The sequence below is a fragment of the Phascolarctos cinereus genome, unplaced genomic scaffold (assembly GCF_003287225.1).
Source record: "Phascolarctos cinereus isolate Bilbo 61053 unplaced genomic scaffold, phaCin_HiC Scaffold_4;HRSCAF=312, whole genome shotgun sequence".
Taxonomy (NCBI): Eukaryota; Metazoa; Chordata; class Mammalia; order Diprotodontia; family Phascolarctidae; genus Phascolarctos; species Phascolarctos cinereus.
In genome coordinates, this window is record NW_027555847.1 from 228985448 (window position 1) to 229002026 (window position 16579).

Here is a 16579-nt window from a genome sequence, read left to right on the forward strand (position 1 = left end):
GGGCAAGCTTGGGGTGTTGCCCATTCTGGTGTAGCTGGAATAAATGGTATGAAAAATGTAACAGTGAGCATACGGTTGGAAAGGTAGTTTGGGGACAAACTGTAGACATTAAGTGCCAAGCTAAGGTATTTGAGAGGCCTCTAGGTGTCACAGTGGATAGAGTGCTGGGCTTGGAATCAGTTAGACTCATCTCCCTGAGTTCAGTTCTGGCCTCAGACACTCACTAGCTGTGTGACCCTGGGCAAGCCACTTAACCCTGTTTGCCTCAGTTTCCTCATCTGTCAAATAAGCTGGAGAAGGAAAAGGCAAACACTCCAGTATCTTTGCCAAGAAAACCCCAAATGTGACCACAAAGAGTCGGAAACAACTGAAAAACAACAAAGGTATTTGAAGCCCCTATCATTTTTTCTTTTTCTTTTCCAGTTTTGGGTCTCTCTATCTCAACCAGGTTGGAAATACAGCAGCCACTCACAGGCCAGTTCCCCACTATGAAGACATGGAAGCTCTTGTTTCTGATCTGAGCCTGTTAGCCCCTTCTTAGGCATCCTGGTGGCCTCCCACTCTCCAGAGCTCACCATATTTGTGCAGACTTCAGTGTGGACACAAATCAACTTATCTGCTCCTTCTCAGAGTTCTCTGGATCAAGCAATCCACCAGCCTTGGCCTCTTCTGTCGCAAAGATTACAGGAAGGCGTCACCATGGCAGGCCCCTATAATTTTCTGTATGTAAGATTTTGGGCAGATTTCTTAATCTCCTTTTCATTTAAAATAGGATGATTAGGGGCAGTGAGGTGGCACAGTGGATACAACACAGGCCCTGAGTTCAAATCTGGCCTCAGACACGTAATACTTCCTAGCTGTGTGACTCTGGGCAAGTCACTTAACCCCAATTGCCTCACTAAAAAAAAAAAATAATGATAATAAAATAAAATGGGATGATTAGATATGGTGATACAAGGTCTCTTCCAGTTCTAAAATGCCATGATTAGCTTTTCTTTTGGGAAATAGGGAGCCACTGGAAGTTTTTGAGTATGTTTGTTCTTGTTTTTCAGGCATTTCAGTTGTGTCCCATTCTTCATGACCCCATTTGGGGCTTTCTTGGCAAAGATCCCAGAGTGGTTTGCCATTTCCTTCTCCACATCATTTTATAGATGAGGAAACAGAGGCAAACAAGGTTAAGTGGCTTGCTTAGGGTCACACACTGGTAAGTGTTTGAGGCTGGATCTGAACTCAGGAAGATGAGTCTTCCTGACTTCAGGCCTGGCACTCCATCCACTGTGCCACCTGGTGGCCCTTCTGAGCACGAGGGGAATATAATTGGAACTGTGCTATCAGATTAGTCTGGCAACAATGCACACAGTGTTGAGATCCAAGATTAATAGTATAGAGGATATTGTAACAACAGTCCTGAGACTGGTGGATTGTCAATAGCCAAGAAATGCTGTCAAGGCAAAACTGACAGGACTTAATTGCTAGGTGAGTTAGCTGTAGAAAGAAGCATCAAAGGTGACTGAGGTCCTAAGTCGGTGACAGATATTGTTTATAAGTAGGAAAGTGAGGAAGAAGAGTTGGTTTAGAGATGAGTTAAGTTTCAGTTCTGCTGGGACACGGGGGGGGGGATCCATGAGAAAATTTGAGAAGGGGGATGAAGCTCAGGGATGTAGGGGTATGTTAGGGGGAATCAATCTCAAAAAACCAGACCATAATGCAAACTTCAGAGCCAAAGCTTTTAATAAGTGCCACTGTATTGGAGCTGGCCTCTCAAGTTGTCTGCCCTTCCCAGGACCACATCGCTTCTTTCCAGCCTTCCCATCTTCTGAGAATGAGGCCTTTCTCAGTCAGATAGGGCTAACGGAGTATTAAGAGGAGAATGAGAAGGTAAAACATCTGCAGTAACAAGAAGGAAACCCCAGATTGCAGGGAGTGGCTGCTGGGATACCAGGGAAGAAGCGAAGCTGAGAGGGGTAGGCCAAGAGGTGTGGAAAGCAGGCTTCTGGGGGCTTTCAAGCTGCTCCTTCCTCTGGCATCCCCAAGAGGGCAACCAGTGGCTCGAGGGGGAGCTGGGGGGTGGAATGAGTGCGCTCGTGTTTTCGGAGGTCACTGGCACTAAGGAAGGCCTTAGGGCAGTGGGGACAGGCATGGGGGCGAACAGCACTGTGGGTACGGCTGTGCTTTCGTAACCCTGCCCGGTCCAGGAAGCCCTTCCCACACTGTGGGCAGGGAAATGGACGCAGGGCTGGGTGGGATCGCTCATGACGCCGAAGAGCCACTGCCGTCGGGAAAGATTCCTTGCACTCCCGGCACATGTTCTGGGGCATTTCTCCAGTACCTGGGGGTTGCTCCCGGGCAGCGGGGCCACCCTCACTCTCACCCTCTGTTGCTGGGGCCTCTTCTGCCCCAGCCCCAGACTCCCTGAATTCTACCTGTTCCAGGGTCATACCTACCACTTGCCACTGGGAGGCTACTACCCTGCCTGACTCTGTGGGAAGGCCTATGAGCCCAGCCTGTGACTCCCCAAGTTCCACACCCATTCCAGGAGCCACTGTGCTAGGTGGTGCTGGCCCTTCCACAGAGGTACCTGCAGGCAGTGTGACTCCCACCACCAGCTCCTGGGTGGTAAGACCTCCCACCATCTCCCCTCGGTGGGTCCGCTCATGCTTTCTCAGGCTGGAGGACACCACGAAGGACTTGCCACAAGCAGCACAGTGGAAAGGCCGTTCACCTGAATGGACACGACCGTGCTTGGTAAGGCTGGCCCTCTCTGCAAAGGCCCGTCCACATTCCTCACAGCGGAAAGGCCGCTGGCCTGAGTGGACCAGGGCGTGTCGCTTCAGGTCCCAAGAGGCCACAAAGGTCTTATCACATTGTGGGCACTTGAATGGCCGGTCACCAGTGTGCACACGCCGGTGCATGGCTAAGTCAGCTGGCTGACGGAAGTCCTTGTTGCACTTGTCACATCGATAGGGCTTGACTCCTTCATGGGCCCGCTGGTGCCGGCGGAAACTAGACGGATCGGAGAACATGCGGCCACAGCGTGGGCACAGGAAAGGCTTCTCTCCCGAGTGGGTGCGCTCGTGGCTCTGGTAGGAGCTGAGCTGTGTGAAGCCCTTCCCACAGGCTGGGCAGCGGTAGGGCTTCTGGGCAGCGTGGATGCGCTGGTGGCAGGTGAGTGAGGAAGAACGGGAGAAGCTCTTGCCACATTCAGAACAGAGAAACGGGCGTTCTCCTGTGTGAGACCTGAGTGCAGAGAGGGAAGGAAACATGCCAAGGGTAACATATGTTAGCCTCAATCTTTCCCTGCCAGCAAGGTTCCATTTCAGAGGTCACAACTCCTCCTTCCAGTCAGAACCAAAACAGGCTACCCTGACTCATCTTCCCCTCCTCTACAATCAGAACCCAGAGATTCTCCCCTGCCCTTTCCTGTGCAGGGCCCCTTGCCTTCCAATTCCCCAAGGCTCTCCTTGGCACCAATCAGGAGGGATTCAGTCCTGACTAGAAAGTTTTGGCCCTAGCTTCCATAACCCAAACTCTAGGATAGGAATTTTTAACTTGTTTTTATTTTTTATTTGGTCATGGACCCGTTTCAGTAGTCTGGTAAAGCCCTCCTCAGAATAATTTTTTTAAATGTATAAAATATATAGGATTAAATGACACTAATTATATTGAAATGGATATCTATCTATCCTTCAGGGACCTCCGGTTAAGAACTCCTGCTCTAGAGCCTTTCACTGAATTATACACTGTGGGATGTGGAAAGGCCTTTTGAGGGTATCCAGAGCCAGCATCTCCACTAGAGCACTCCTAGATAATGGTTATCAAGCAGCCACGCTTTCCCGAAGTTTCCCCTTATACCCATCTGAGGTCAGCCTCTTTTCCTCATTCTGCCTCATTTCTGATTAAGCTGAACCAGTTTAAATCCTCTTATCCATCAAAACCCAGAAACATCTGTCCAGCACTAGTGCTTCCCCTGTTCCCACTTCGCAGTCTCCCTCACCCCTCACCTCTCATGGTTCCGCAGGTCCTTGAGCTCAGCATAGGCTTTGCCACAGCGTGGGCAGCCGTAGGGCCTCAGACCTGCGTGGGTGCGCCGGTGCTTTCGGAACACAGAGGGATCCGCGAAGCACTTGCCGCAGTCTGCACAGGAGTAGGGCCGCTCCCCAGTGTGGCAGCGCTGGTGGATCTTCAGTTTGGACAGGGTGCCATAAGCCTTGGGGCACTGGGGACAGCGGAAGGGCAGCTCGCCCGTGTGGGACGCCAGGTGCACCCGCAGGCACACTGGCTGCATGAAGCGCCGCCCACACTCTGGACATGGGAAGGGCTTCTCCCCAGTGTGGCTGCGCCCATGGCTGCGCAGCTCTGGGGCCGTCTTGTACGCTTTGGGGCACAGCGAGCAAGCAAAGGGCCGGGGCTTGGGAGCGGGCTCCCCATCCTCCCCACTGCCGGGGCCCTCTGGGTTCCCTGGAGGGGGTCCCGGATCCCCACCCCCAGCAGCATTCTCCTCAGGGTTGGGTCCAGGACTGGGAGCGTGGATGGCAGCATGCCGGGCAGCTCGAGGGGCATTGGGGAAAGTCTTGGAGCAAGAGAGGCACTTGAATCGTCTACCGGCTCGGGTATAGCCCGGGTGGGGGGGCGGAGCTTCCACCTGCTCCACTTCCATGGGGGCTTGGGGTGAGCCTCCCCTAGAATGGAGAGAATGCATAGATTAGAGTCACACCCCAATAGAAGTAGCTCCTCCCCTTTGGGAAAACCATTCCAGGAGAGATTCTGCCTCTAGGCAAAGCCACAATTCACTGGATTGATAAGAGCTAGGGTTGTGCAGCCCAGCCACTGGGGGAGATAAACACAGTTGTGACAATCAAGCACTTTTCAGTCAATCATTTATTAAGCAACAACACAGTGCTGGGCGCTGCCCTCAAAGAATTTACAATCTAGTAAGGGGATGACACATAGGTACAGAGTTATACCACACTAAATATTTAATGTCACATTTCAACAATACATTAGAAAGGCACAAAATTGGGTGCTGATTGAGGTCTTGAGTCAGGAATGTCTCTATAGAAGACAGAGTAAGTTTGTGATTCAGGTCCCGTATGAAACAGTGCTGGAAAAGTGGCGCCATATTGTGCAGGGCCTTGAATGTCAGACAAGGGAGTTCTTCCTTCCACCACCACCCCCAAGAGAGTCTTCATTAGCAGGCATTAATTCAATTATCAATAATTACCTCCCTTATTAATCCAGGGCTAAGTCTTCCAAGACGCCACTTAAGCCTACCTACTCCCCTAGGAAGTCACTGGGTTTCCTCAGAGGCCAGTGCAGTTTTGTTTAATCAGGCAATTAGTCTGCGGGAATATTTTACCCCATTCCACCCAGAGGAGGAAAAGCTGACCCAAGATCACTTCCACTGAGAAGGAGCAGGCAGGAAGTTCAGCCAGGGTAACTCCAACCCCCAGTTCCAAATTATACCCCTCCTTTTTCAGGATCAGTTCAAATCCAAGCAGCCTACTCTGATTATTTCATTATTCGTGTAGTAGGATTATATGATCTGGCACAGGAAGGGCCTTTGGATATCACTTAGTCACTCTCCCTCCCCCTAATTTAACAAAGAGAGAAACAGACACTTAGCTATGGGAAATAACTGGGCCAAAGCCATATCAGTAGCAAAAAGTAAAAGCAGGGTTGAAACTCAGGTCTTCTGCACTCTTAAACTACATGCCCTTTTCATTTGTACAATGTTAGGACAGGAGACCTAAAATCATTTTGGGCAAAATTTGATGAGCAAGTCATAATGCTCATCCTCTAGTGAAACACAATCTAACTTTAAACATAAGTGAAACAGATATGATAGGAAATTACAGAGAAGTTATAGATTTTTTTAAGTCTAAGAAAGTGAGACTGAGTAGTATTATTAAAGAAGGTAAAGAGGAATAGTCAGTTTAGGAGGAGAAGCTGGAGTAAATAGGAAAAGGCAATCAGAACTAGTTTCAGACTTTTCTCCCTGGAATGTTTTAGTCCTCCTGGTTTTCACTGATAACTTGGTGTGACCTGGGCAAGTGACTTCTCTTTGGGGCTCAGTTTCCCCAGCTATTAAATCAAAGGGTTGGACTAGATGGCTTCTAAGTTCCCTTCCCCTCTACCACCTTTGGATTCAATAATTTTAATAAGGAAGGAGGAGCCTTCTGGGCAGAGAAGTGACATAGTCAAAGCAGAAATGCAGGGGCACTAGTCAGGTGGAAACTAAAGGCAGGGGGACCAGTTAAGAGGCTGTTGCAGTAATCTAGGTGTGAGGTGATGAGACGCTAGTTAAATGACGGTAATGAAAAGAAGGAAAAATCACTTTGAAGAAAGAATTAACACAGTTAGTGACAGACTGGATGTGGGGATTAGGAAGGGGAATGAGTAAGAGCCAACTCCCAGGTTTCCTGACTATCCACAAGAATAGAATAGGGAACAGCAGTACCCCATACAGAAACGGGAGAAATTAGGACCTGGGAGGCAAGAGAAAATTGCATTTTAAACACACTGAACTTCAGGAACATTCAGTCACTCATTAAAATACCCATTGTGCCCAGAGCACAATGCTGGATAAAACAAGGTCCCTGTTTTCATGGAGCTTACAGTCTAACAGAGGGTGGAGGCATATACAGGGATAACTAATTATAAATTGCTATGTTACGTAGTTATTGCATTAGAGAGCTATCAAGAACCTTTTGGGAACTGAGAGGGCAAAATCATTACCAGTTGTTTTTTTTTTTTTGAGAATCAGGAAAGTATTCACAGCTTTTGAATTGGGTTTTAAGGGATGGGTAGGAATTCAAGTGGTGAAAAGAGAGAGAGAAGATATTGTAGGCTTAGGGCATCTGAAAAATAATCTGGAGGTGGAAGATCACAGGGCTTGTTTGGGAATAACAGTTTGCTACAAGAACATGAACATATAATTATGATGATAACTGACATTCTTATAATGCTTTAAGACTTACAAAGCATTCTACTTATATTATCTCATCCAAGAGGAAGTTGGAAATGCAAGACTGGACCTGGGGAGAGACTTCAGGCTACAGACATATATTTGGGTGGGAGTCATCTCCATAGAAATAACCAGTGAAGTCTGTGACTGTGTAGTCATCTGCATAGAAATGACCAGTGAAGGGATGAGATCACCCAAGGATGATGAGTGTCAAGAGAAGAGCAGAGGGTTAAAGGCTGAGCCTTGAAGATACATACTGGAGATCCATAAAGGGGCTGATGGGTCAACAAAGTAGAGTAGTTAAAAAGGATTACACAGTGCTGGGGAAGCTGAGGGAAGAGTTTCCAAAAGGAAGGACTAGTCAAAAGTGTCCAGTGCTTCAGGAATATTGAGGAGATTAAGGTCTAAGAAAAGGATAATGGACTTGGTAGATAAGAAAGTCATGGTTTGCTGAGAGATCCTGGAAAGCAAAGGCGGCAGATGGCAGACTGCACGGAATGAAGGGCACCAAGAACTGGGGTGGAAGGGACCTTCAAAGTCATCTAATCTCACCCATAAGTGATAAAAAAACTCCTATCGACACCCCCCCCCTTCCAGCCTCTACTTAAAGATTTCTAAACACAGGGAACTACCTTAGGATGGCTCTGCAATGCCTAGTTCATCTCTCTGGAACAAAGCAGGAAAAACACTGGGAAATAGTTACTACATTCTCTTTAGTTTCTTCAGCTGAGCCTCATATGATAGGGTCTCCAGTCCTCTCTCACCATCCTGTTCACCTCATGTCAGACATGCTTAAGGACTGTTACAATCCTGCCCAGAATGTGGTGCCCAGAACTGAATACAATACTACAGATGCGGTCTGAGCAGTGTTCAGAGGACTTGTCACCTCTTTCTTTATGGACACTATGCTTCTCTTAGGGAAGCTTATGACTGAACTTTTTTTTTGTTACCATGACACAGAATGACTTCTAGGGAACTCTGCAGGAGACTAATGCATCCAGGTTCTTTTCACATGAGCTGTTGTCTAGCTATGTCTCTCCCAACATAGTTTAAAAAACAAAAGCCCTTTTTGTTGTCATTAACATTTATTGTGCAGGGTCCCTGGCCTTCTATAAAATCTACCACCTTTTTCATTCATTCTCATTTCTCTACCTTTACTTCTGTCTTTTGTACATTTCTCTTTAAAGTCTGAGCTGGTCATTAAGTGTCCTGTAGCGTTCCCAAGCACCCACCCCATGCAGGCACATTGGTCATTGCTTTATGGTTGGTAATAGATACCCAACAAATTATCACTTGTTTCTCCTTCCATTTATACTCAACCAAATTCTCGTTGCCATGATTCCCCATTTCTGGTTTGTGTATTTCCACACATTACATATCTTCTTGATATATGACATTATTCTACTGTCCCTTTTATCTAATCTGTTTCTTTTGGCATCCAGAAATTGTAACCCCAACAAATCTACTGATACCTACTGAGGTCAAATTTACCTGCTCTCAGAACTTATTATTATCCATTCTATATGCATTGTGTGTATACATCTGAGGCCTTAAGTACTATTATTGCCCAACTTATTTCCACTGCTAATGTATGTAACACCTGCTTGCTCTAGTGGCTGTATGTGAGCAGCCTTCTCTCTCCTGAATTTTCAATTTAAAGACTTCCTAATAAGAGCTTGTGGGGATTAAAACTGTCCAACCTACAACAAAAGAGACTAAAGTAGAGCTCTGAGCCAATGCACTTTTTTAAAGGGTCCCCTCTAATGAAGTAGACCCCAGAGCTTCCTCATGATCTAAGATGCCCCCTTCTTCCAGGGCCTTATTTTTATAAGGCTTGATACCAGATTTGATGCCTGAACACTCTAAAGGGACTATACAAAGTACAGAATCCCATTGGCTTATTGTGCTTGCTTAAAGAGCCAAAAATGATGCACCAGCTAGAAATGGTATGTTGGGGTTGGAAATGGGGCGAGGGTGGGGGGCTCTGGTTGGGTGAAGCATGGGACATCTCCACTAAGTGATCATAAGATGGTCATCTGCTCATGTTGAGTAAGAAAGAATGGTCCAGAGACACAAAAATAAGTTTGGGGGACTTTCCATGTAATTGAGTCACCTCTGTTATGCTGGGCTTGGTTATGACAACAAGGAAAAACAAGAATGGAGGGCCTCCAGTTAAAGTCCTGTGATTAAACAAGTGAACTTACAGTCTGTAGCTCACAGCTCTAGGGTCTAATATACAGAACTTATAATCACTATGCAATTGTATCAAATTGATTAATACTGACTGGAATAGAGCAGGGATCCAAATGAATTATTTCTCACAACCTGGACAACTCTAGGCAAATATGTGTACTGGTCCTTTATATGTGTCTTCCATTCCTAGCTGAGAAGAGATCATTCTTCTACCTTGAGCCCTGACCTAGAAAACCAAAGCCTTTTTTCAAACACTACCTTCTTAATTCGAAGTTTACTTCTCTTAACCATCTCTCTCTCTTTTTTTTTAACCTGAAGTATCTTTTAATCCATGGTATCTGTGCTCAAATGATCTTTGGACTGAGGTACAAGACATCACTAGTCCTAGCCTAGGCTTCCTTCTGATGGTATTATTTGTTCTCACATGGATAACCAAAAGTGGAAAGTGGTCATAAAGTTTGATCAGTCTCCAGAGGTTCCCAGCTGTATTCCTGATAGAATTCTCTATTGTTATAATGACAACTAAGTGCTTTGTGGCTTCCATAGTGCTACACACACACACATTTTGACCCTTATGTACACCTGTGACGCTGGGAGAGGAGGTATTTGTTGAGGGCCGATCTTAAGAGTCTGATAAGGGTTTAAGATCCAAGGCAGAGTTTGACTTCTGCCCAGGCTTTTACCCGAAAGGGCTCAATGATTAAGTGGTACGGCTCTCCAATCCCTTCCTGATTAGGAGGTCCCTGAGACATTCCTTCTCACTCTTTGAACCTTAGATTTACACATTCACTCCTCTATGCAGGTGGTGCCAAGGTGCCTGGGAAAATCTTGGAAAATACAACCCAATCTAGGAACCCTGATAACGAGGAAATTCATGTTGTCACATCCTCAGCAGATGTTCTGGGGAGTATCTCACGGGGAGGACTCTTTGAAGTTAGGCTAGATTTTCTCTATATATCCTGTACCCTCAGATGAATAAACTGAGTCAGTAATTCTGCTCTGCCTGGCCCACGTCACAAGTTATTTCACGCCTCTCCGTTCGGTGTACAATCTGGTTGTGGGCAACAGGTATTAACCCTTTTTTCCAAATGAAGAAACAGATTCAGAAGGTTTAGGTGATTTGCCCAAGCTGGGACCTAATTGGAAAGCTAGTCCTCTCTTCATTATACTATAATTGTCTCTCACATTTGTGCCAGATTGACAGTTGGTCACCTTAATACCCCTCAGCTGTGTGTGGTGTGTGTGTGTGTGTGTGTGTGTGTGTGTGTGTGTGTGTGTGTGTGTGTGTGTGCGCGCGTGTGCGTGCGCCACGTGTGAGAGAGAGCCCATTCACACAGTGGATGGTCATTAGACTCAATGAATGACTGAGCAGTAATGTGATATAAGAATCAAGAGAGCTGGATTCTAGCTATAATTTTGCTGCTTGTTTGTAGTGCAACATTTGGACTCTTTACTTCCCCTCTGAGCCTAAGTTTCCTTTTCTGTAAAAGGAACGGAGTAGATTAGATGAACTCTCCCAGCTCTAACACTGATTCTTTCTACCCCACAAATCAGGCCAAATCTATTGCACCTGGTGACGGGTGCCCCTTTGCTTCTTCCGGCAGAGCTGGGTAAGGAGAGAAGGGAGGCACAAGAAACAGAGTTTCAGATAGAACAGTATTTGTCTACGGACACAGAAGTAGCTACCTTCTGCCTAGGAGCAGAACAGAAGAGGGAAGGGAACCAGGTTCTCTCTAAAAGATCCCTGGGAAGTCAGGTGGGAAATAGAGGAGTATTAGAAAGGCAGAGTCTGAGCTGAGAGTGGCTGAATTTAGCAGGAGCAGTAAAAGTCTTCTCGGAGATAAACACAAGAGTATTCTGTGAAAATCTAAAACCCCATGTTTAGCATACTTTGTGCTGTGCCTCTGATCAAAACTTCCTATGGCTGCCTATTGCTTGCTTACAGGATCAAATCCAACTTCCTTGGCCTAGGATTCAGAGTCCTCTGTAATCAGCCTTCTTTCTCAGTGCTTACTCATCACAGTCTGCTCTCCTCTCAACAAGTATCATGCATACCTGCCTCTGGGCTTTCCTCGGAAATGTACCCCATTCCACTTTTTTCTCCTCTCCATTCAATTCAATCAAAAAGTATTTATTGAGTGACTGTTGCTATGTTCCAGGCACCATGCTAGGAGGTACAGAATCCAAGGCAAATTCTACCCTTCCTTGAAGGCCAAATTAAAGACCCATTTCTCTCTTAAGAGTTCTTCAAACGCCACAGCCCATTCCAATCTTTGCATCCTCTAAACTCTATTACCATTTACGCTAGCTGTCACCCACTGATTTTAGTTCTGCCCTCTGGAGTTATACTGAACAGCTCTGTCCTTGTCCTTGTCCACACAATAGTTTGACAGCTTTTGGAAGACAATGATCATGTCTCTATCTACTAAGTCTTTTCCAGGACAATACACTCAACATTTCCATAGGTATTCCTCATATTTCTTTATGTCCTCCCACAGCACTCAGGTCAGAGCTGGGCACATAATAGGGGCTCCCAGATTTATTATCTGAATGAATCACTGACCACAGGAAAGAGTAGAAGTGCATGGAAAAGGGGGAATTTGGCTGCTTCATATTCTTTACCCCATCCCCTCCCCACTTCCTGGAGTCCTGGCGCCCATCTCCTCAGGGGCAGGCCAGGCAGCTGAGCCCTACATGGGATCGAAGGATAAACAAATGAGATTGGCAGCTGCTGCTAACAAACCCAGTTTATTTCATTATCAGCTTAGCTGGGATGAGAGGAAGAGGATTGAGGGATAGGAAGGCAATGGGATGGGATTATGGCATATCCCATTTAGAGCTTCTGGGTAGCTGGTTTTGCAGCTGGGAGAAAAAAAAGGATTGGAAGAACCTAATCACCACAGCTGGGAGGGGCCCCTTGAACCCTCTTTCCCAAACACCATGAGTGGTGGTTCAGCCAGGTGGTTTATAAAGGCTCCTAACACCCATAAGACTGTTTTCAACTACAAGACCATCCAACTCCTTTGGGTCATGCTGAACTTGGGTCAAGTCCATCTTTCCTTCTCCATTCCTTCCAAATTCATATTCCTAAACACCAGTTTCATTATATTACTCCCCTGCTCAAAAGTCTTCAACAGTCCCCACTGCTTAGAATATAAAGTTTAAGTATCTTTTGATTGCTTTCATGCTCAGCCACCTCTGCCCCTCTAAATCAAACTTTCTACATTTAACTCCCAGTACTGCCTGAGTAATTTCTAGTTCTGAACCTTTCCAGCCCAGAACCCTTCTTTAGAACAGGGATGGAAGGCATATGTTCACCCTGCCCCGCCTCCTCTAGGCTTTAAGTGTTTAGGGTAACACGTGTACAAACATTCCATGCCTTTAGAAAAAGTCATATTAATAAAGAGTACCTCATTTCAAGACTCTGCCACCCTCCCCCCATTTGCTGCACCCTAGGGAGATGCCTATATTGCCTACCCCAATCCCCAATCTGACCCTCCCTAGGGTTATCCAGATAGGCTTATAGGTTATCCTAATCCTACACCCTCTTTGAATAAGTTCTATCTTCTTCACAAATTCTCCCCTTACAACACTTACCAATCTGTACCAATAATTCAACACAGAAGTCACTGGACTTTTCGTCAGGAATCCTGGGTTCAAATTCTGGCTCAGCCACTTACAGGCCATGTGACGGGCAAATCCCTTGACTTCTCTGGGACTCAGTTTCCTTATCTATAAAAATGAGGATAGGGGCAGCTAGGTGGTGAAGTGGATTGAGCAACAACCCTGGAGTCAGGAGGACCTGAGTTCAAATCCAACCTCAGACACATGATACTTACTAGCTGTGTGACCCTGGGCAAGTCACTTAACCCCAACTGCCTCTCTAAAAAAAATAAATATAAAAATGAGGATAATAACACTTATACTACCTAACAGCATTACTGTAAAGGAAAAGCTTTATTAAGCATTAAGATGCTTTAAGAACCTACATTGTTACTTTATGGTTTAAGACCACTGTAGGCTAGGATGATTTTTCTTTTCTCTTGTTTACCCCAAGAATAGTGCCTTGCCCAAACAGGTTCTCAGCGATTTGTTGGTTGATACATATATGATATCATAGTAAAGCAAGACCTTCTCTTTCCCTGGGCCTCAGTAAACTCACTTGTAAAATAAAGGGTTTGGGCTAAATTATCTCTTCCCTTCCAGAATTAAAATCCTATGACTCACTCATGGACAATTTTGGCTGGAATGAGTTGATGACTTCGACTAAGGCACACATGTTAAAGAGAGGACAGAGAAAAACAAAATAGGATGCAAGATGGAAGTTGGTGCCAAGCTTGTCCTCTAGGACTTTGAGTGTTGGGGGGAAAAGAATGAGCTCTTTGGAGTACCAGGCTGTTTTTTTTTCCCTTTGCATCTCAACTGCCTATCTTTGTATATAGCATTATCTGAATGGACGAATTATATAATTTAGGTCTACAAGGAACTTTGAAAATAATCTAGTTCAGGGGTGGGGAACCTGCAGCCTTGAGGCCACACTTAAGGATCTAGAAGGCCACAGGTTGCCCACCCCTGATCTAATCCAACCTTTTCACTTTACAGATGAGGAAACTGAAGCCTAGATAGGTTTGGTGACTTCACCAACTTCAAACCTTTAGTCAAGGATAGGGATGATGTTTCCTATGATACTTGACAGTTTCCTCTGCACAGAGGATATGTGACTCTGGGCAAAAAGAGAATTCAGTAAAGATGAGGATGGGAAAGAAGGCGGTTGGGAGAGAATTGAGGGTTGGAAAGTATGACCATGGTCTTGAGGCTATTTCAAATTGGGAAGGAGAATGGCAAGCTCCAGACAAATGGCTTTAATCTCCAGGTAGGTACCTATTTACCTCGTCCTGCTCCCCACCCCCTGGCACCTGTGTCTAGGACTTGAAGAGACAGGTTTGAATCCAGCTGTGCTACTTTCTACCTGGCTCACCTGGCTTGTTCCTTTTTAGCTCATCGCCCTAATCAGGTTTCTGACCTGTAAAATGAGGAATCACTGGATCACCGATCTAAAGTGGAAATGGACCTCAGAGAGCTTCTAGCTGAAATAGTAACCAAAGCCTAGTGGTAAACAGTGATTTGTCTTAGTGCCTGGAACTACATTATCTCCAAGGTCCCTGGTGGCCTTGAAGCCAATGACCCTGCAGGAAACCCCAGGCATGAGCTTTCGGTTAATGAAAAGCAATCTTCTCATCAAGAATCATCTACGAACAATTCTCTTTTGGCAGTTTCAGGCAGAGCAGCGGCCAGAAATTCCAAATTTCTCGGCGACACCTTGTACCAGACTCTGACTGGGGCTCCCCCGGGCCCAGTCCGCAGCTTTCGGGGAGGAGAGGGGCGTCACTAAGTCCCTGTACAAGTCTACACCTCCCAGCTGACCCAGCCACGCCTTCCCACCAAGGTTGGAGCTGGGAGCTGTCCATGGAGAAGCAACACACCCCCCCGTTGGGCTCTAGGACCTAGGGAAGGCATAAGTAAAAACCGTCTCCAGCCCCAAAGCCCCTCCATTACAAAGCCCGCCCCTGACTGGCTGGGACAGGTCTTGGCGCCGGCTCTAGGACCTCGGGAGCGGCTGCGGGGGCCGCGACGGGGAAGTGGGGCCGGGCCGGGCGGGGCCGCGGTGAGCGGCGAGGGCAGTTTAAAAGGGGAGCGCCAGGGCAGCGGTGGCCTTGGGGAAAGGGCGTGGGGGCGGGGCGAGACGAGACGAGACCCTCCCCTCCTGGCGCCGGGTCCAGTGCAGGGCGGGAGGAGGGGCGGTCCCCCGGTCTGGGCCCTGCTCCTCTGCGGCCAGCCTGGCACACTGGGGGCTCCGCGGAGGGGGCTTAACTGAGGGCAGAGGGAACAAGAGTATCCTGGGGGGGGGGAGTTTGTTTTAATGTTTAAAACCAAAAGGGACATAAAGAAATCGAGTCCATTCTCCTCATTTTACAATCTTGGAATTCGAATCCACATCTTATGACTTGGTACTACACCGTAAAGTCCCGGCTCGGTCACTGACCGCGCCGCGTGACCTTGGCTGAGTTCCTTTCCTCAGCTAAGGCCTCACTTTCTTCATCTGTATAAATGGGGCGGTGTGTGTGTGGGGGGCAAATTGTGCCTCAGTTCCTTCATCTGCAAAATGGGATGGAGGGACGGCCCCTAAAAGTCCCTGCCAGCTCTTCCCTGCCACCGCCTCCCATTCCCCTCCCGGCACTAACGCTTTGGGCCGAGGGTGCGATGGGGAAGGAGGGGTCTGCGGGAGCAGGAGGGGAACGGGTTGGGGTCCGCGGGAGGAGGCGCGGGAAGCCGAGCGGAGGCGACCCCGGGAGCGCCGCGGGGGGCAGAGAAGCCAAGGGACAAAGACGGGCAAGATGGCGGTCTTTAGGACCGGGGGGAGGGGCGGCCGCGAAGGAAGCAAAGCCTTTCCCAGTTGCGCCGGAGGCAGACGGGTGGGGGGGGGCGGGCGCGGAGACCTCGGAGGCCCGGAGCCCGGTCACGGATGGAGGCGGGAGGGTGCGGGGAGTGGGGCGGGGGTGCAAGGCGGCCGGAGGACGCTAGCGGCTGCAATTCCCGGGACAAAAGAGAGGCCCATAAAATGGCGGTCACTAGGACCGGGGAAAGAGAAAACATCCAGCCCCCGCTCCCCAACGCGCCGAGCCCGGGAGCGAAGGGGAGAGCAGCTTGCAGCAAGCCTCGCCCCCGGGCCCGGCACCGGGCTGGGAAGCTCCGGGAGCCGCCGGGTCTTGCCGCGCCGCACAAAGGCATGCAAAATGGCGGTCTCTAGGACCATGCTGGGCCGGGGCTCCCCGGCGGGAGCAGTGGTAATCCCGGGAAGCTGCACAGAGGCGGAATAGGGGTGTGTGAATGAATGAAGGGGGGGGCGGGGTGTCAAAGGCTTTACCAGCCTCGAGGCCCAGGGTCTAGGGAGCATCGAGGTCTCAACAAAATGCCAGATGTCAATGGTCCATGAAAAAGCATTTGGTCTATACAAACACACATACATACCCCCTCCCATTTTACGGATGGGAAAACTGAGTCCATTAGCGGCGTCCCGAACCAACGGGACTTCTAGGGCCCAAGTTGCACGGGGCGCGTTCCAGGGTCGCATTCACGGCTCTTACCTGGGGGAGCCTGACGCGGTGTCTGCTGCAGTAGCTCCAGAGGACAGAGCCGGGGCTCCCAATAGAAATAGGGCTGGCGCTAGGACCCAGCGGGGGAGGTGGGAGGAGAGCAAGGCAGCGGAAGTGGGGGTATTCTCCCGCGAAGAGGGAGGGAAGGGTTTAGGCGGAGCCCCAAAGAAAGACGGTGGAAAATGTATTTGACTCAAAGTAGGCGGAGACTAACGGAAATGAAATCAGAGAGGGTTCGGAAGCGGTACCAGGGGGAGCCACGACTAGG

General features: G+C 48.1%; 1 protein-coding gene across 3 annotated transcripts; it reads right to left on the reverse strand.

The window, feature by feature from the left end:
• Positions 1–1713: 1713 nt before the first annotated feature.
• On the reverse strand, positions 1714–16409 carry ZNF668 (zinc finger protein 668). Of its 3 annotated transcripts, XM_021008437.2 has the most exons (4): positions 16303–16376; positions 12755–12889; positions 4002–4679; positions 1714–3237 (listed from the first exon to the last, which is right to left on the reverse strand). In XM_021008437.2, exons 3-4 carry the CDS (start codon positions 4655–4657, stop codon positions 2004–2006), a joined length of 1890 nt encoding a protein of 629 aa, XP_020864096.1. In that variant the 5' UTR covers positions 4658–4679; positions 12755–12889; positions 16303–16376; the 3' UTR covers positions 1714–2003. The 3 variants fall into 3 exon arrangements, with proteins under 3 accessions (XP_020864096.1, XP_020864095.1, XP_020864097.1); XM_021008436.2 differs by lacking the exon at positions 12755–12889 and having other exon boundaries at positions 16303–16409; XM_021008438.2 differs by lacking the exons at positions 12755–12889; positions 16303–16376 and adding an exon at positions 16187–16289.
• Between the last annotated feature and the right edge of the window lie 170 nt (positions 16410–16579).

Excerpts from the sequence above, each read along its gene's own strand:
- ZNF668 (XM_021008436.2), bottom strand. The coding sequence starts at position 4,657 with ATGGAAGTGGAGCAGGTGGAAGCTCCGCCCCCCCACCCGGGCTATACC. Across the intron at positions 3,238-4,001 it reads GACCTGCGGAACCATGAGAG|GTCTCACACAGGAGAACGCC; the intron begins GTGAGGGGTGAG and ends CTCTGCACTCAG.